Genomic DNA, 19,311 nt, shown 5'->3' on the forward strand with positions numbered 1-19,311 from the left:
CAGCTGAGGTGGTCTGACTGAAGCCAAGACATTCTCCATAAACATCACTAGTCATAACTAAGGAAACACTAGAGAAGAAATATCTACTATACTTCTCTATTTGCATGGCCACTCAAGAGAAGAGTCTTATAAGAGAAGAAGAACGGTAAACAAACAAGCATGGAAACCAACGCTGATGTTAAAATTGTAAGACAACAACGTTTTCATAGATATTAGATGGTACATAGAACACATGAAGTCAGAGGACTGCAATCACGTTATTATACACTTAATTTATTCAACTATTTATTTTAGTTTTTACTTAATGCTGCTGTTTTGACTAACAATAGTGCATTGATTATTGACAAATGTAGCTTGACAATTAGGCTACCTCTCATCCACTCAAGACATATAAGTCAAGCTTGCCAAGTGCGTATAAAGACAAAATGGAATACTTGCTGCACACTGGCAATTCACACCTTGCATGGGAAGGTGTGAAAACCATGATTGTAAATATGTTCATGTTTTGGACTGTTGGTCAGACAAAATTACACATTTTGGGAAGGTCTTGATTTTCTGGTTTAAAATGATTAGGTCAAGCCTGAGGCCGCATCCACAATACCAGAGCATAGGAGTAGGTACCTAAATGAAAGGCAGCCTTTAATGATAGTAATGATAGTTACACCACTGACCCCAGTCAATAAAATCCTACAGCCCAACATGTTTTATCTAATAATCTTTTGTTGACATGCTATGAGCCTCGTGGTTCGCTATCTTACCTGCACCCAGAACATCTGTTACAATATGCTTTTATATGTAAATAAACAGAGCTGGTCACTTTTGGAGTCTCTTTTTATTTTACGATCACCATGACAAGAGCCATTTTGAGTAAAACCACTTCAATAAACCAATGAGGTCAAGGAAGTTTTAATGAGTGGAGAATTAAGTTTCTATATATTATACTAATCAGACTGTGCTCCTGTAATGAATGTAATGTAAATTTCAACCTAGAGGAAAATGGTTCATGGTCTGCCGCTCAATTTGTTATTAGTAATATATGATTTGACGGTTTTTGTTTACAGAAGGAGCTCCAGCATGTTGTATTTTTTTAATTAGCCGGCTGGGTGGAAACAAACTGTACAAAAACAACTCAACACACACCTTCCAGGTGAAGATACTTCATGGTGCAAAATATTCATTCAACATATAAAAGGCAAACTGAAATTTACAATGTGCTGTGACCAATACTGCAGGTACAGAAGGAAGCTATTAACATTACCCATCATTTACAAAATACAAACAATGTACAAAATGTTTGCCTGACAAATCTAATTTTCTCAGTTAAAAACTGGGATTATAAACCATGTTTTCTTAATCCTGTGTATAAAAAAAAGAAGAAAAGACAACTGAACTAGTTGTCAGAGTCCATGTCGCTGTCTCCTCCTATGGATCTGAACTCTTCGCTCTCCTCGTCTTCACTAAGCTGGACCTGGGAGAGCACGGCTGGGCCTCTCCTCCGTGCTTCATCTTCCTCATCTTCTTCCTCCTCCTCGCTGATGCCGTAGTCTTCTCCGTTTCCCATGCTAGAGGGCTGCATCTGACTTCGGCTCTCCTCATAGCTGCCGTAACTGAGACAGAAGTCAAATAGGAAAGCAAGATCTTATAGTGGTAATCCTTTAGAGTTACATGAAATCAAACTGCGTTTTTGAAATTATTTAGCATTTTGTTGGCTTTTTTAAACTTCTGTCATTCAGTAAATATATAGATTCTGGGATCACTTCTATATAGTTGTTTTAATTGTTAGTGGCGGAGTCCGCTATTCCCATGCTTGATTCAAATGACCTACCTACATGTGGGATTCATAGAAAACAAAGATTTCAATCCTTTGATTTCTGTTCCATCTCATAGATATCAACCTCACCGTGTATCAGAGCTGTATTAAGTTATTGCTTATCCAAACTGAACATTTCCTACTGCCGCTGCTTTATTAAAACAACGTTTGGTTGCGCAGTTGCTCTTCTGGTCTATTTCTGACAAAGTAGCTGCTCCACGAGTATTTCCTGTAGTATTAAACTGTATTTTCTGATACCACCAGTAAATCAACCGACATCTTAAGAATTCAAACTTTAAGATCACATCAGAACAAGCAATGGGATTCAGGTGTAATAATAGATTACCTGAGACTTCTTGTTACAAAATGAGGTCTATCTTTCCCTGAAGAAAAAAACCCCCAAAACTTAATAAAGTAGTTTTTTGATAAAGATACATAAAGAGATTCTGATAAAGTCTGACCTGCCAATTCGGATTTTGGCTGAAGTTGATTTTCTTATCTTTAGTTAACTATATCTGACAGCATACACAAACATTTTTGTAACTTTTCTTCAACAGAAAATTCTTTCTCCCTTTCTTTATTAGAATCCCCATTAGCACCAGCATAAGCATTGGCTATTATTCCTGGGGTCCATCCAATTGTCTGTAAATAATAAAACACTGACTATTAGATAACTTTTACATTTTCTCTAAAACTGCACCAAGTTACAGACCCTTCTCTCACTCAAGCACATCTCAAAAAAAAAAAATTAATCCAGGTTAGGTTACTGGATAGAGCGGTTTTTGTTCAAATAAAATCCAACTGAAAATAAACTGCAGAATGACAGTTTAACTGTGGTGGAGACATGGGGGTATTCTACTTAATTTGCTTAATTAGTGTTTACTCTAGTTTAAGCTGCTTACCTTTCTTTTCCCTTCAGAGACACACGCACACACACGTCTTTCTCTGTTTCCTTCTCCGTGTATCTGTCTGCTCTGGTCACATTCTTTGTCAGCAGTATGTTTTATAAAGTCACCCCAAAAATACAACTTGTCTTCACGACAGCAGGTGAGCCTTGTTTGGCGGAAGCTTATTGTTAATGATGTCACCTATCGCAACAATTGAGACCACTGTGATACTGAATGACACTGGCACCAACAGGTGTGCTCAAGTCTTATAACGTAATTCCTGGTAACGTCTCTCTCTGTGTTTCTCTGCAAAGTGCTAAAATGGGTTGCCAAACATAACTTACTTACTGTGACCACCGATAATATACCTGAGTGACCTGCACAAGCCAAGTCTGTGTGTGCAAACACAGCTTTTATTGGCCTTACAGGTATTACAAATTGTGAGCGTTCCAATGCTGACAATGTTTTAGTGTTTGCGTACAATAATCGGTTACTGTAGTTACCACTGTACGCATGACATAAACAATCGTATGGTGCAGCATGTGTAGAGATTTGACCTGATGGCTGATCAAACTGAAAACCAGCCAATTCCGGTCATCGGCTGATCGGATTTGTGCATCTCTACTTTTCACATTTCATAGACTTAACTCATCGTCACTCTTGAGAACCGTTATATAGTAGTGAGAGTTTTTGGCTCCTGGGCCAGTTGTACCTGACATTGCTGTCTTCCATGTGAGGCTCATCAGGCATGTCCCCTTCATATGACATCATGCTCTCCTCCTGCTCCATGCCCATGCGCGCCGTCTCTTGAGCTCTCCGTGGAGGTGCTGGTCGCACATCTATCTCTCTGTCAGAGTCGCTTCCACTCTCCGACAGCTGTATGGCTGGAGGGGACAAACAATGGATCAGGACACACACACACAATACAAAAGATTGCACAGGACGTTCACCGAGGACAGGTTAATGATTAATGTTGCCTTACAGTCAACTTATATCCATATTGTTTTTACAGTATATCCATTATTGTCAATTATCTATATTACACAGACAAAACATCATAATATATTTTATGGTGTTTTCACTTATACCATGACTATATGCAGCACATGACGCCCTCGAATATTCTACAGTCATGCATTCTTCTTAACATGTTTTAGTGTTGATGTGAAACATTATGCTAATTTTTACCCCCTGTTTTTATTGCTTTATTCTTTAGTATAGCCGTGACTATATTCTGCTGCCGCCCCAGCCCTGCAGGTGGACTTACAGGAGAAAGGGTTGTCGCCCTCCTCTTCGCTGGCATCATCCTCTCCGTCAGACATGAGCAGGTCCTGGTACAGCACACTGGCTTGGGCTGGTCGGTGAGACCTTCCGTCCTCTTCTTCCTCCTCCTCTTCCTCCGGGTTGTGCAACCGTCTGCGAGGTGGCAGCAGCATCTCCTCGTCATCATCTTCGTCCTCTAGATCTCCGTCTGCGTCCTCTGCCTACATAGACAGGACAGAAGAATTTTTCATAAATAAATGAGTAAGACTTAAGCAAGCGGAAAAGCAAGCAAGTATGTAAGTAAATAAGATTTCAAATCAAGAATAACGAATAATAAAGAAAAAGTATTTTAATTAAATACTAAATGAGGGGTTTGGCCACTTTCTGTATGACAAATAAACCTTTAGGAAGGAACGAAATCGATTGGAACGAAATCGTACAATTGTATCGCATACAACTGTGTAAGAATTAAATTAATACATTTTAAGGGAATCCAGCTAGACTGCTATGTATATAACCTTTCGATAAGTCTGTCTTTCTTACAGGAGCAGGGGTCTTGGGTTTGCCATCATCTTCCTCCTCAAAGCCTTCAATGTCCACATCTGACTCTTCCTCTCCGGGTCTTCTACTGTGGCGACCCTGAGGGGCAACGTGATAAAAGTCTGAGAACACTCTTGCCGAAAGACGGAGCAAGAAGCAAAATAACTACTCTCATTTTTACACTGAATGTTATCTGTAATGTTCTAGTGTGAGAAATAACTTTAACAGAAGCCTGTAATCAAGCTGGCTTCTCTGAGGATAGTTCGAGGAGAGGTGGCATGTGGTTGCAAGCCTTATTTCTGTTTCTCTCCATACCTGCCCCCCTCTCTTCTCTGGAGCAACCACTAGAGGTCCCTCAGAGAAAAGGCTGCTGGTCTCTCTGGGAAGACTCCCTGAAGCCCCGCTGTCAAACAGATCAGCAGGCTGGCCAGCACCACACAGAGCGGCACACACAAATGGAGAGACGGGACAAGACGGCAGGAGTGAAGGAGAAAAACAGGGTGGGAGAAAGGAGAAAGTGAAGAAACTAGATTGTAAAGATGAAACGTGAAAGTCTGGAAAGGAGAGTTAGTGCAGAGAACGTGTGAAGAAATACAAGGGCTGGGAGCACTACAGGTGTGGCAAGGAGACTACTGCACGTAGAAATGTTTAGACAACTTGGTGTGGCACGTTATAAACAGCTGGAGGCCCAAAGTCTATTGTCAGTGTAGCAAGATACCCAGGAAACCATCATCTGCCAGCTAGCAAATGAAAACTGAGCCCTGGCTGCTCTCCTACCTGCGGTGTGTATGGCCCTGGCGTCATTGGGTCCAGACACTCCAAGTCCGCTGCATCCAGAGCTGCCTCTTTAGCAGTAGAGATGTCCTTCTCCAACTGGGTCAAGTGTTCATCATACTGGAGGCACATACAGGTTACAATTACAACACAAATTAATGTTTTTCCTGCTCATGAAAATACTATTGATATAAATTTGGCTATAATAATATCCAGATATATAATAATTATCCAGATTTGACATTGAAGAGATTAACTTTCTCCTGAAGCTGTGTCAAAATACATGTTGTCATAGTCTAAATCAAATCTAAGCATTTTGGTGAATTATGCAGCAATTTAATAAAAGATAAAAAAGTACAACCCTCCATGTTTCATAGGTCTAAAGTATGCCAGCACTGCTATTCATTCTTTAGATAAAGACAATGTTTACATTGTTCCAAGCATTCCTTTACAGCAGTTCTGATAATATGGTAACCTTAGCTCGATGTAACTTACTGCATAAACACATGGTTGTTAACATGACCCTTCTCTCTGTCATTCAAAGGGCAAATAAAAAAGTCAAAAGGCTCAACATACCTCTGCCAAGGTTTGCTTGCACACATTGATAATGTCCAGGGCTGTCTTGGTGTATGGACTATCTTGCCCTGTGAAAGACACACAAAGTTTGAAAAGTGCTTCATACATCTTTAAACTCTATAAAACTTGGTGAGGGACCAACCTTAGAGGTCAAGATAACAGTGATGTTAACGCATTTACCATTGTACGTGATACTGTTGGCGTGGATGAGACTGACATCTGAGAGGAACGCATCACGGTTTTGGTATTTGTGTTTGGAGATGTTCTGTTGAAATACAAAAATTCAAAGAGGGATATTTTCTGTTAAAGTTCTTTGTATTGCTGATGTTAAGAATGTCAGATGAGTATATATGTTTCAAGGTTGACACCCTGCATGACTCTCACCTTACGGATGCTCTCCAGATCCATGGGGTTTATGATCACTTTATAATAATCAGGCACAAACTTTTTGTTGACAGGATGGTGAAACGGCCATGACTATAGTGAAGGGGAGAATTAAGGAATGAGAGGCAGATCATTAACTTATTCACCAGGCGAACTGATAAGTGCTCTCAAACTGATTAAAGTTAAGTAAATGGTAAGATGACGCACATCGGGAACCACCATCATTTTCTGGGTAACAATGTTGTCCAGGATGAAGGAGAAGGCCACCTGATCATCATCATCCAGCAACGGATTGATGGCTTTCTCCAGCCTGACCAGCCTGTCCTCCTTCTGCACACACGCAGGTTTAATGGTTAATTTTGGAAATTTGACAAAAGGGCAGGATGGTGTGCAAAAGGACAAAGCATTCACACTCACCTCTTTCAGTTTAGCATCGCATAGGTCCAGCATGGATTGTGCTACCTGTGTTATTGGATGTTTTGCCCCTGGTGGAAGAAAAAAAGAGACCAGTCTTAAAACACTGATGTGGGATTCATTTGAAAGTTTAATTGAAACCAGAGAAAGTCTGTTTTCAAGAGATAAACATGTTCTTATAGCTTTACCATTGTAGGTGGCACTGTTTTTGACGATAACTTCAACTGCTTCACGGAACTCCTCCCTTGAGGGATACATTCGCTTGCGTACATTCTCCCGCAGCGTCTGCAGGTCCATGGGCCGTGTGATGATCTTATAGTAGTCCTTCACAACCTTGGCATTGACTGGTGTGTGGAATGGATACGTCTACATGGAGAATGCGCAGGTAGTAAAGATGAGACAGTAGAGCAGTAAAAGAGGTGAAACAGGAACAATTAAATGTCGGGGTGGACGAGTGTGTGTCTGACTGGTCTTACGTTGGGGTGATCCCGCATGTCATTGATGATGCTCTCTAGCACAGAAGACAAAGTCACCATGGGGTCAGTGCGTCTGCGGTGGATGGCCTTGTGTGGCTTCTGTGAATGTTAAAAAAGAAAACAAATACAGTGCAAAAAGATCAGCTAAAGAAATTCTCAGTTCTAAATGTGTTAGAACAAGCTGTAAAACACGGCTTACATTGAGGTAGTCACAGTGCACAGCGCTGCCCACACGTCTCTTCTTCTTTGGTGGGAGCTGTTGCTTAGGGAACTTGAGCACTAAAGACTTTCTGCGCACCTCATCAGCACTGTAGAAACAGACATTTGTTAGAAACTGCAGGGGGTAGAAGCCACAGACCGTCCTTCTATTAAAACTGTATCTGAGTGACTCTTTCTGTCCGCAGACCCACGTTTAGAAAATACTGCGCTCATTTATGAATGGCAGAATTTGGCAGCACATGCAAAAATTCCCACGAGTGCAGATATGAGTATCACTGCTAAACTCCTTTTAACGGAGAAGGAACGAGAACAATCTACTACCTCTCAATGAGCTGTTTGCCCAGCACAATCTTGGTACCCTCCACTTTGATCAGTTCCTCGTTGTCATTGTGGATGACGGTCTTTTCCAGCTCCTCCTCCTGCTCCTCTGTCATGGCCACTGGGTTAGAAGGTGGAGCGTTGGTCTGGTAGTACAGCGGGCAGAACTTGTTTGTCCTCATGTGTCCGATGGCTCCACATGCACCGCACTTTAGCTGGCGAAAAAAGGCAAACATTAAGGAACACGAAACATAATCTGCCTGTGCTATGTGATAGTATAAGAATAGTGAAAGAACAATACTACAAATAGACATAATGGTTTGGTTTGTATTTAGCTGGGTACCAAAGAGCTGGTGAGGAAAAAGTAAAGGAGAGGAATATAGTATTGAATCGGCCAAGCTTACTTTTACCTTGAGGTCTGGTCTCTCTTTGACCTTCTTGGCCTTCTTCTCTGGAGGTCCCTTGATCTTGTCTTTCTCTTGGTTTCTCTTCAGCCTCCTTAGCTGCTCCTGAATACGCCGGCGCTCCTTCCTCATCTCTTCTCGGTGCTGCTCATCGAAAACGGCAAACTTTCGTCTGCAGCCACAAAGATACACAGTATAATAACAATAATAATATTATTACCACCTCATAACTCTCACTGTAAGATGAGACAGTTTGATTAGTGAGAGACTCACATGAATTCTTCATCCTTGGTTTGTCTGATCCTGGTGTAGGCGTCGATGACTGCAGCCTTGCGAACTGTCTCACAGCGGACATATTCCTTTCCATCCTCATCCTTGAAGGTGCGATAGATCTTGAGTCGCCGTCCTGTGGCTGAGGAGTTTAGGCTGGTGACAGAGGACGTGTCATCGTCCTTGTGGGAGCTGGTCGATAAGGAGCTGGCTATAGAGTGAAGGGGAAAGTTAAGCTTACAGTTAGATTCACAAATAATTTTCAATCTTACATAGCTAATGCAGATATGTCATCATGGCGTCATTAAGATCTCTGACACTCTGAAACACACACTCACACAGGCCTTTGCGCCGCTCCTTGCGTCCCTTGTTGTCACGATCGCTCTCCTCGCCCATCAGCATTCTCTGCAGCTCTTTCCTCTCCTGCTCCTCCCTCTCACGGGAAAGCTGGGAGCTGGTCTTCTTGTTCTGCAGCATGTTCTCGATGTTCTTCCCCATCTCCTCAAAGTCACTGTCCTCTGCTGAGCTGCTGTCTGTGTCCGTGGAGAGCACCTCTGTCGACTCTAACACTCTGTAGTGGGGGTGAATGATAAGTGCTCACGTGTGCTCGGAAAGAATCTTGAATAAGATATGTAACTCTAAATAAGAGCCTCACTTGTTCTGTAGGTCAAAGATCCTTTGGCACTCTTCCTTGTAACGCTCCTGATGTTCAGCAACTGAGAAACGAGAGCCTCTCGCAAACTTGCTCATGGGTCCCTCGCCTGAACGTGCCTGCTCTGTGGACATGGTTCTCACCACGTCAATCACCTCCCAGCGCGAGAGCTTCTTGATCTAACACACATAGAAACACAAAATCCCTGTAGCAAGACTGAAAGACAAGGTGTCACCATTTACAAATCTCCAAAAACAGAATGAATAAGGCTACGTTCATACTGCAGGCGAAAGAGACCCAAATCCGATTTATCTGCCCATATGTGACTCAGTGTGAACAGGTCAAGTCACATGGAATCTGATCTTTTCCTGTTCGCATTTGGGCCACTTTCATATGTGGTTCAAATCCGTTGCGGATCGGATCTTTTTAAATGCGACTTTAGTCTGGACACTGAGGCCAGAATTGATGTGACTTTGACATCACTCCAGAGCAGCTGTCCTGCTGTAGACAGAGCCGTTTCTTCTCTACCTTGCTGTCATCTGCTCACAAATTCCCTTTCTTACAGCTGTGTGTGTGTGTGTGTGTGTGTGAGAGTGAGTGTGAGTGTGAGTGTGAGTGAGAGAGAGAGAGAGAGAGAGATGTGGCAGTTGCGTTGTACAGCTCCTTGTTAACTTCTGTACGACAGCGAGCTGCGTGTGACGTCGTGTTATTCTTTTGCGCAGGCGGGTCACTTTCAGGCTGTGGACAGTTCACACTGGAGTCTGATATGGAACACATTTAAGCAATAATGTGAACTGTCAAACTAAAAAAACGAATCTGGGAGAAAATCGGAATTGAGCATTAAGGCCTGCAGTCTGAACATAGCCAAAAAGACATTTCCTACATGAATTTCATGTGCTTGCATGTCACCTAGGGTTTGGAATCTCTAGGAACCTCACAATTCAATTACGAGGGCTACAATGTGATTATAAAGCGATTATTGCATCTTTTATTTTCAATACAGGATGTGTTTTTTTCCCCCTCACTGTCTGACTAATTCCTATAAATGTACCTAACGTTACATAGCAATATTACTAACATCTGATGCTGCTATAAGGCTCCGCCTTACAGAAAAAGTTCTATTTTTTGTCTGGACTAGTGTACCTACTGTGTTGTGTTGTATTGTGTCTTGTCTTGTAATGTTGATTATTGTGATCTTGTTTTTTGCACCATGGACTGTGAGGAATGGCATTTCGTTCATTTGTGTATGGTGTGTGGATGAATGACCAGTGTTTCCCACAGAATGACAATCTACCTGTGCGGCATTCTCCAGCTTATTTCACTAAGCTGCAAACAGACCAGCTTATGCAGCCTCTTTCTGTCTCTCTCCGTCTACCTCTCTCTGTATGTGTCTGCTCTGCTGACTTCCTCCATCTCTCCAGTATGTTTTATAAAGTCACTGAAAAGACAGACCTCTACTTTTCCACCCGACTTGTTTTTATAGAAGCAGGTGCGCCACATGTGGAAGAGGCTTGTTTCTGGTGTCGGCTACCAAAAAGAAACCAACGTGGTACCAAATGACATCTGCACTGGTGTCACTGTTGCTTTCCCTGGTCCATGCTTGTAAAATATCCATTATGTTTGCGTCTTGTAACGTAATAGAAAATGCTAAATGGGTCACCAAATATACCTGGGCGACCGTTAATATACCTGGCCGCCCAAGTAAAATCTATGTGTCGGAAACACTGATGACAATAAACAAACTTGAACTAGTAGCCAAAAAACATCCTGTTCCATCCTGATCCAGCTTCCATACTGGAGGCTGCAGCCCAAAGGAAATGTTTAGCCAAATCCAGCTTACATCAGGTGAAAGGCAGGGTACACCCTGGAAAGGTCGCCAGTCCATCGCAGCCAATGGAAATGTTTGCAAGCGCTAACCGCCTTCACTGTTTCAGCAGTTTTTTGTTCTGTCAACATTACGTTATCAATTCACATTTGTGAATCGATTCAGAATCGTCCACGTTCGCAACATAATGCATCTAAGTATCGATTGTTTCCCCCACCCCTAATATCACCATGGTCTTACCTCTTCCTCTGGAACACCAAACTTGCGCAGCAGCTGCTTCGCATTCTTCAGCGAGAGTCTCCTCAGGTCAGCGTCTGTCCCTGTCACTGTCTTCTTAGCAGGTTGTGGCTCTTTGTCATCCTGAAAACCCGCACAGGAACAAAGCTTTCACTCTCTATTCCTTATGCAAGGCAGAACATGGGGTGGCAGACTTTTGCTTTTGAGGGTCAGACCTTCTGTTGAGTGGGCTTGTTGGGAACTTTGACGTAGGAGAAACCCTCTCCACAGCCTGTTGGATCAGCCACACCTGTAACCTCCAACAAACATTTCCCCTTCATGGCAGAAATGAAGGCTCTTGTTGTGTTCCAAGGAGCTGTCCGCACCTAGGATGTGTGAGACAGGATCAGCATGGTGTAAATCTAAAATGCTTTTTGGTAGCAAAAACACTGGAGCTCTTAACTTAATTAAGAGGAAGCACTTCATCAACACCTCATCATCAATCTTCATTTGAAAGTCCTCTTCATTCTCCTCGTCTGGAGCAAAGAAGGATTTCTCACCATATCCAGCATCCTAAAAGGGGTGAAATACTTTGTAGTAAGTCTGTGTAACAGTACTCACTTGTGTTAACCATCTGAAGCGATTTCAAGGCAGATAATGTTACCTTGAGTCTCTGCTCTGCCACCAGCATGCTATAGTAAGCACAACACTGCTCTGGAGACACCATGGCCCTGATCTCCTCCTCTGTAGGCAATCTGAAGTCAGGCTTTAGCACCCACCAGTTAGAGTCCATCCCTGGCATGAGGATAAGGTGCTGTTAGACATTTTTTTTTCTTACCTGCAACCTTATTTTTGAAACAGCATTGTAGAAAACCATGCTGATGAAAATACTAAACATTTGTACCCTGTGTGTCCTTACACTGTCCTTAGACTACATCTTACCTCTAGTGTAAAATCCATAGTAGGTGTAAAAAGCTCTGTCCCTGCTCAGATTCCTGTCTGTCAATTCAAGGCACACATATGACGACGCAGTATCTCTTTGTAACCTCAACACTGTCCTGATGTAACACATCTGGGTTAGGTTAGTCCAACAAATGATGTTAATTATCAATGAATGGTGGATGGACGGGGAGTTAGTGAATGAGCGTGGTGTACCTGTACGTTTGAAGTCAGCACAGAGTTTTAGTCGTTTCCTGATGCTGCTTTCTGAGTGTGAGGGAAAAGCTTTCTTTATATCCTCCATGCGAATTCTCCGGGGCCGATCCTTGCTTTTCCAGAACAAGCGGTAAATAAACACCTACAGAATAAAGATGTGACAGCTGAGCATTTGCAACAACAACAGCTCGAGTTTCAGGGAGAGATCAGGTGAATAAAGTCAACTTTATTGTCAATTCTACTATGTACAAGGCACACAGAGCATTGAAATTGCATTTCTCACATGACTCATGGTGAAAAAGGTGAACATACCTGTAGGAAGTCTCGGATGTGAGTATTGGCTCTTTTGGAGTTGGGCCCTGGAACCTCATACAAGGGGCACTCCTGACCGACTACAATAATGTCCACAAGTTCTCTAATGTAGTAGCCGTGTCGCGTTCGTAGAACTAAGAAATCAGTCTCTGGCATCTTGTGCACGTAGATCGGAGCACGGAAAAGGTTGTTTTCAAATGCCTAAAAGAAAAAGAGAATAGACAGTTTTCCACGATAACAGACCAGTGATGCTTCACATATTTACCTGAATCAGAAAACCGAATCTTTGACTGTGGCAGTGCTGACCTGGAGCAGCTGTCCGGGATGCAGAGAACCCAGGAAAGGGGATGTGTGGCAGTACACAGTCTCTCCATATTTACAGTCGGGTGCTCCAGGATCCTTTCCAGGTTTCTGAAGAATACAGTAATAATGCCATAATGTATGTTAACATCTCTATCCAACTGGAAAATATGGCATCTGCAAGTGTCATTAAGTTTAATTTGATAATCTAAAATTTACACCAGAATGAAATACATAACAATTCTGCTAATAGAAATAAATGTAACAACCAGAATTTCTTCAGTTTAGACTGGAGTATTAGACTCACCCTTTTGTAGTAGTTTTTGATCTTAGTGGCCATGCCGACTTGCATGATGAGAGGGGGGTATTCTTCACTGTACTCTGCCAGGATCAGGTCTCCATCTTTGCCTGTCAAGTCCTGTGGGGTTCGCATGAAGAACATGTCTCCTCCGCCTGATGCCTGCCGCTCCTGCTCTCTCATCTATACGAAAAAATTTTAACACATCCACTCAGTACACCACTAATGTGGCACAATGTCATAAGGTTGTCTGTGCTTGTTTTGAGCTGGGCTCCACCTTGGCTTTCTTCTTAATGTGTTTGAGCAGTGGCTGGACGGGATGAGGACCTGGCTGAGCCAAAGCTCCAAATGAGTACTTCTTCAGCGTCGGTCGATGAAACTGGCGCAGCTTCATAGGCCCCATGTGAGTAGGGAAGAAGGGCTGCCTCAGCTCCAGTGCTGGGATGGAGTGCTGTTAAAGAGACAACATTTACTCAACTAAGTTATATGACATTCTACGCTTCATTTTACATTTCACAGGTTTATGTCTCTGTGTCAGTATTTACAGTATAAATTATAATTTTTAGCACCGTCATTTTGATCATGTCCTGTCAGCTTTATTTTTGTGGACCGCTGCTTACCTGAATGATGTTGCCACCGAAGGTCCCCCTCAGGCCCTGCTGTTTGGGATAGTAGAACTCATCATTGGAGAGGTTCCAGGGGTCCTTCACTTCAGGCTGGGACATGTTCTGAGTTGACAGAAACCCCATTTCTCACTGAAAGTTATGTCATTCCAACCTCTTCTATGTTTGAAATGAACCAAGTTACTACTCAAACATAATAGTGATTAAACAGGATTCTGGCAGCCTCAGGTGTAATTATTCTGTCAATTTCATTTCACCATATCTGCGCTTCCTCTTTATAGGGTGTGCAATTAATCACGTTTTATTTTCAATTATGACTTCCAACAATTATGAAAAGAAGATAATCGAGATAAATTGATTGTTGTGCTGCATTCTGTTTCTCAAATGACGCTCTTGTTTTGTCTTGTGTTATAAATCTGGTGCATCCTTTTCCTTTATAGCGGTGGGTTATAGCGGGGTTGGATTTCTATTTCTTATTTCATTGACTATTTGAGATTTTTGGTATAATGCATCTAAAAATTTTTGAAAATGTTAAGCATTCGATTTTAAAAGTTCAAGAAATGCACGGTGTTTCCTAAATCAACGAGAAATCGTGTTAAATAATCGTGATCTCAATATTGACCAAAATAATCGTGATTAGGATTTTTGCCATAATCAAGCAGCCCTACCTCATAATCAAACATATGCCTTCGCCTACCCTGATGAGGCAGCATACCTGCTGTGGCTCATCTTTTATCACCCCAGTCTTCCCCAGCAGGATGCGGCTCTTTTTGATTGCCGTTTCCTTCTTATTCTCTTTTGATGGGGAGTGGGATGTCATCTCCTCCTTTTCATTAGGCATTTCTATAAGAGACAACTGTTTGTCAAAAAATAAGCAGACTAAAAATAAAAACATTTGGGTAGAATTAAGTATGTATGAATATAAACACAGCATCTTATTGTTATTGTGATTATTCTAAGAAAGTTCACAAACTTCCATCACATCCCAATGAAAACGAAAAACAGAGGTAAATTTGTAGCCCAACAAGATGGGATTCTCGAATATACCTAGGATGATATTTTCATCATTGGGATCCAGTGTGAGAACAGGTGGCATGAGCATGTGATCCATCTCCTGGTCATCCCAGATAATGTTATCTTCCCAGCGTCCATACACCAACTCCTCGTTGTCAATGGGGAAAATGGAGAACCAGGGAGAGTCTTCTTCGTGAAAGGCTGCGGAGGGACAAGAATAAATAAATAAAGACAATACAGAAAATGAAACGTTAGTCTGAGATAAAAAGCTCTGGTGCATCTATTGTATTGTGACCAAAATATTAAACTTACTCTGATTGTCATGGTTGTTTTTTTCCCGCTTAGAGCCAGAGATTGAAGAAGCTTTGGGCATGGGTGGAGGCGTAGGTGGCACCAACAGGGAATTACTTCTTGTCAGACCTGTAAGATTAAAGTGATTATTATATGGCTTTTACACACATTACATATTAAAGCCTGCTGCTCCACCATCAAGTACCGCTGCTTCAACGTTCTTCAAGTTTTGTAAACACCACCTGGGTAGAGTATGCTGTTTGAATTACCAAAAAAAGACCTATTTACTTTAAATTTTTCCAGGCGTCTTACCCTGCTGTGCGTTATAAGCATTGGCATTGCGGGTCATGCTAGAAGGCAGCCATCCCGCCAGACTGGCTCGCTGAGTCTTGGTGCCCTTGTGTTTTACTTCCTCCCCATTCCAGATAATATCGTCCTCCCATTGCAGCTGAGTGACCATCAGGAAGAGCTCATTCTCGAGGGCTTGTCTGTCCTTATCTTCATCTTCATCATCATCATCATCGTCATTATCGTCCCGCTTCAGAAACTAGAAATACATTACATAATATCAGTAACGCAATCAGCATCATTTTCGTGTTACGGCTACAGGTGTCCATGTCTGCATACCTCATGTACAGTCTCTGTTCTTTCTTTAGGCGTGTGCTGCTTCTGAGGCTCACTGGACTGCTCTTCTTTTAGCTTGAACCCGTAGTTAAAGTTGCTTCCGTCCTCAGAGACGCCTAGCATGTCGTACCAGAGCTGGGCTGGACCATATCTCCATTCTGCTACTTTAGGTCGAGACTCTGCCTCCTTGTCCCCATCACCACAAGTTTGTGAGAACTTAGATTCTACTGGAGCCATCATGGTTATCTGGGTGGCACAAAAAAGCATGTCAAGTGCTGGACACAATTGCTGGACTACTACTAGTTTACATTATGAGAGCCTACAATAGCCAGTAACGCTGGTATGGTTTACCTCATCATCAGAGAGACACTGCTCTGGGGGTGGAGCGAGTGCGTACTCGTAAATCCATCCAGACTTCTTCTCCTGGCTCTGCTCTATGGGCTCTCCTTCTGGTGGAGGTGTTCCAGGTAGAGGGTCTCGGTGCTTCCGCTTCTTCTTCCTGCGGGCACTCCTCCAAACTGATGGCATATTCTTTCCAGGACCAAACAGGCGTAAGAACCTAAGCACCTGGTAAAACATCCGAGATAGAGGGTGTTTGCGCACTCCTTCATTTTAAAATGATGATGAGAAAATATTGTGATGAATTTCAGCTCAGTACAGTGGCTGTCAACGCCACGCTTTACCTTTCCAGGCCTAAACTCTGGAAAAAGCTCTGTGACACCTGGCAGAGCTTTGGCAGCATCCTTCTGCATGATGCCAGCAAGAGGGAGGTTGAGACTATCTGGGGGGCCCCCAGCCCCCAAGCCCTGACAGGGACGGTCAGTTTCTGACTCAGAGTCTGAGGAACTGCTGAAGTCAACCTTATCAGCCGTAGAGGATGGTGCGATGATGGAGGGCAGGATGATGCCGTCACCATCTTCCCCAACTGTGAGGAGAGACAGTGTCAGATCACAGCATAAGGAGAGACAATAAGACTTCATCTTCTGACATTTATGATCTAAAATACCTGAACCTAACCCTGAATTTCTATTGAGTTAACTATATGATCAAGTGTAGTATCTGTTCTTCAGAGGCAATCTAAACCTGGGACCATAACATCCACCCTGATGAAGTTCACTCCAGAGGTGCAGCCACAGAGGTTAACATCAGGCCACATATATAGGGAGTAATTATGAGTAAACATGGTCTTACCATTTGGGCTCTGGGAGGAGGGTTCCTCTTTCTTAGCAGACGTAGGAAGACTTGGTGGGGGCGGAGGAGGCATGAGCTTAGAATCAATATCCTCACAGTCGGCATCATAATCATCCTCATCATCTAAGGAATTAGAAGAAATTGTTAACAAAATGAAAGTCCTAAAACATTTTAGAATCCTTGGCAGGGACGAATGACAATCATGGTAATAAAACAAATGATAATATAAAGTGAAAAAAAACAAAAGTACAAAGGTGTTATTTTAACTGCAAAATCTTGTATGAAATAACTTTTCTATTTTGGGGAATTTCAATACAGAAATATCTTTTTTTTTTTAAAGATGAGATCCGATTAATACACCTTAAAAAAAAAACATATGCAAAACATTTTTAATATATGTGTATGTATTTGTAATGACACAAATTTGACTCTAAGGAGCTGTAAGTTGATCACCTGTTTTCCTGCTGGGCTGCAAAGACCCCATGGCCTGACGGTACTTCTTTGTCTCATCCTCAGCAACCTCACTGATGTCAGAATAATCAACTGCATCTTCAGTGCTTTTCACCCAACCTGGATCAGGAGAAATATTAAAAATGTCACTCCATCCTTATCCTGGCTAAATTAATGCCAAGTTCCTTTTTATATTTAGCCTAACCTTCAGCATCCACATTTCCAGAGTCTCTGTTTTCATCTTGATCATCTTCTGAATTTGCAGTGATCTCTGTAATGAGTGAGCCTAGACCCAGATTACCCAAACCAGCCAAATGCTTTTTGGACTCCTGTGGTGAGAAGAAATGGCAGATAAGCAATAAAAAATACAGTTATTCATAAATAATAGTACCTTTTATATTGTATAATTTCTACCATGAATTCAATATTTTTTATTTAAGTGTTTATCATGATGATACTAAACACCCACATTGTCCAGAACACTGTCATCCTCTAGCTGTCCATCTTCATTGATGTTTCCAAAAAGGAAGCCAGTTAGAGAGAAAGGACGATCTTGGTCTTCATCACTGTCAGAGTCCGACATCCTAAATGGATAACATTTAAAGTTTAGGGATTTGGCTCATCTTCTTATCCTGAGTGACTTATGACATTGTTGAGAGACATTACTCTGATGTTTAAATCATCCTCCATGAGTGACGCATTCATGCTGAATTTCATCAAGGACTACATCTTAAAGTTATTATTACTGCTGTCAACTCCATTGGCTAAATAAAGGTTTAAATATCTGCGAGAGCTCTTGTTTTAAAGCTGGTGATTTCCATTCAGGTGTCCTGCACCACTGACTCGACGATCAAACAACTGAGCCATTAAAATATCACTTTGACACTTAGCTTTACCCAAATATGTTGCTGGATTGCAAATGTATTTCTTTCCGTTGACACTTTAATTGTCCGTTTCTGCACTACAGATGGTTTATATCTGCATCAGGACACTGGACACGTACATTAGTAACGTTAGCCTAGCTGCCATTTACGCGTTAACTAACGTTGCGGTCTGTCGGCGTTTCTATTGCGTTATTCATTCTCTTGTCATTTTCCTCCTATAAAAATGTGCTGGGGCAACAAACTGCTAACTGTCTATTTCGACCTGAAGCTTAGTAACAAACAAACCTGATGTTATCGGTGGTGCAAAATACAGCGGTCGCTAATGTTTGTTTGGTTCGCTATTAGCTAGCTCGCAAGCTACATGATGAAAAAATATCATAGATGCAACTCACGCTTACCTTTCGGGACCTAAATGTAGATAGTGTCCGCTTGTGTTTAAGCCAGCTTGCAGTATCTGCTGAATGCCAATAGTAAGTACAAGTCAATTAACTTTACATGAAAGCGAACAGTTTAGCTTGGCAAAGTAGCCAATGTTAAGTTAGCTAATGTTAGCTAGACAAAATAAGTTGTAGTAAGTAACGTTAATCTATATAAATCTTTCCTCCGCGTGCCTGCACCTGTTTTGTGAGGTCAAAACAGAAATCACAAATTTTTTTTAACGCGATCTTTACACCCCTGGTTCGGCAAACACTTTTGTTTTTATTTGTGTGTGGGCACTTCAGCAGGCAACACCGTTAGCTAAACTAGTTAGCTAGGGGTACCTACATCCCCTTCTCGTACAATCCAGTGACCCGGATGGAGAGGGTGAGGCGTTCAGGCACCCCTGTGTAACGTGGTAAACTGTACCGTTTGCAGAAGCGGACTCTTCAATATCAAGACAGGATTATTTGGCAGTATGTAAGTATGCATAACAAGCGTTTCTAAGGGAATATTATCTTGTGCTACATTTGATATAACTTTTATTTACTCTGCTTCCCTTGATGATGTCCTTTCTTCCTTGGTAATACATATTATGCTTTATAGCTAGTAAACACTTTATGTTCAATGTCTAATGAATTATTACATACGTTGTTTATATGACTAGACACATTATGGGTCTTATGCTGGACCTTTTCTCACCCAATTTCTGTGTGTCAGGGCC

General features: G+C 42.0%; 1 protein-coding gene across 8 annotated transcripts; it reads right to left on the bottom strand.

The window, feature by feature from the left end:
• Positions 1-813: 813 nt before the first annotated feature.
• taf1 (TAF1 RNA polymerase II, TATA box binding protein (TBP)-associated factor) lies at positions 814-18,914 on the bottom strand. Of its 8 annotated transcripts, none has more exons than XM_046039171.1 (42): positions 18,788-18,910; positions 18,569-18,627; positions 17,756-17,870; positions 17,492-17,615; positions 17,290-17,406; positions 16,837-16,959; positions 16,329-16,570; positions 15,997-16,212; positions 15,649-15,891; positions 15,334-15,568; positions 15,043-15,150; positions 14,764-14,931; positions 14,432-14,559; positions 13,714-13,821; positions 13,371-13,544; positions 13,103-13,276; positions 12,802-12,906; positions 12,496-12,696; positions 12,184-12,325; positions 11,971-12,027; positions 11,693-11,823; positions 11,521-11,601; positions 11,265-11,414; positions 11,053-11,172; positions 8,991-9,166; positions 8,674-8,906; positions 8,339-8,546; positions 8,066-8,237; positions 7,665-7,876; positions 7,324-7,432; positions 7,125-7,223; positions 6,837-7,014; positions 6,652-6,719; positions 6,442-6,564; positions 6,235-6,327; positions 6,031-6,115; positions 5,851-5,918; positions 5,278-5,394; positions 4,504-4,599; positions 3,965-4,181; positions 3,410-3,581; positions 814-1,607 (listed from the first exon to the last, which is right to left on the bottom strand). In XM_046039171.1, the coding sequence occupies exons 3-42, from the start codon at positions 17,867-17,869 to the stop codon at positions 1,391-1,393; spliced, it is 5,904 nt and encodes a 1,967-aa protein (XP_045895127.1). In that variant the 5' UTR covers position 17,870; positions 18,569-18,627; positions 18,788-18,910; the 3' UTR covers positions 814-1,390. The 8 variants fall into 8 exon arrangements, with proteins under 8 accessions (XP_045895127.1, XP_045895128.1, XP_045895133.1 ...); XM_046039172.1 differs by having other exon boundaries at positions 18,569-18,624; positions 18,788-18,884; XM_046039177.1 differs by lacking the exon at positions 11,971-12,027 and adding an exon at positions 4,816-4,923 and having other exon boundaries at positions 8,072-8,237; positions 18,569-18,914.
• Positions 18,915-19,311: the final 397 nt, after the last annotated feature.

Source organism: Micropterus dolomieu, linkage group LG23, assembly GCF_021292245.1.
Source record: "Micropterus dolomieu isolate WLL.071019.BEF.003 ecotype Adirondacks linkage group LG23, ASM2129224v1, whole genome shotgun sequence".
Lineage (NCBI taxonomy): Eukaryota > Metazoa > Chordata > Actinopteri > Centrarchiformes > Centrarchidae > Micropterus > Micropterus dolomieu.

Excerpts from the sequence above, each read along its gene's own strand:
- taf1 (XM_046039177.1), bottom strand. The coding sequence starts at position 17,869 with ATGTCGGACTCTGACAGTGATGAAGACCAAGATCGTCCTTTCTCTCTA. Across the intron at positions 15,151-15,333 it reads TGCTTATAACGCACAGCAGG|GTCTGACAAGAAGTAATTCC; the intron begins GTAAGACGCCTG and ends TTAATCTTACAG. Across the intron at positions 7,224-7,323 it reads TGCACTGTGACTACCTCAAT|AAGCCACACAAGGCCATCCA; the intron begins GTAAGCCGTGTT and ends TAACATTCACAG.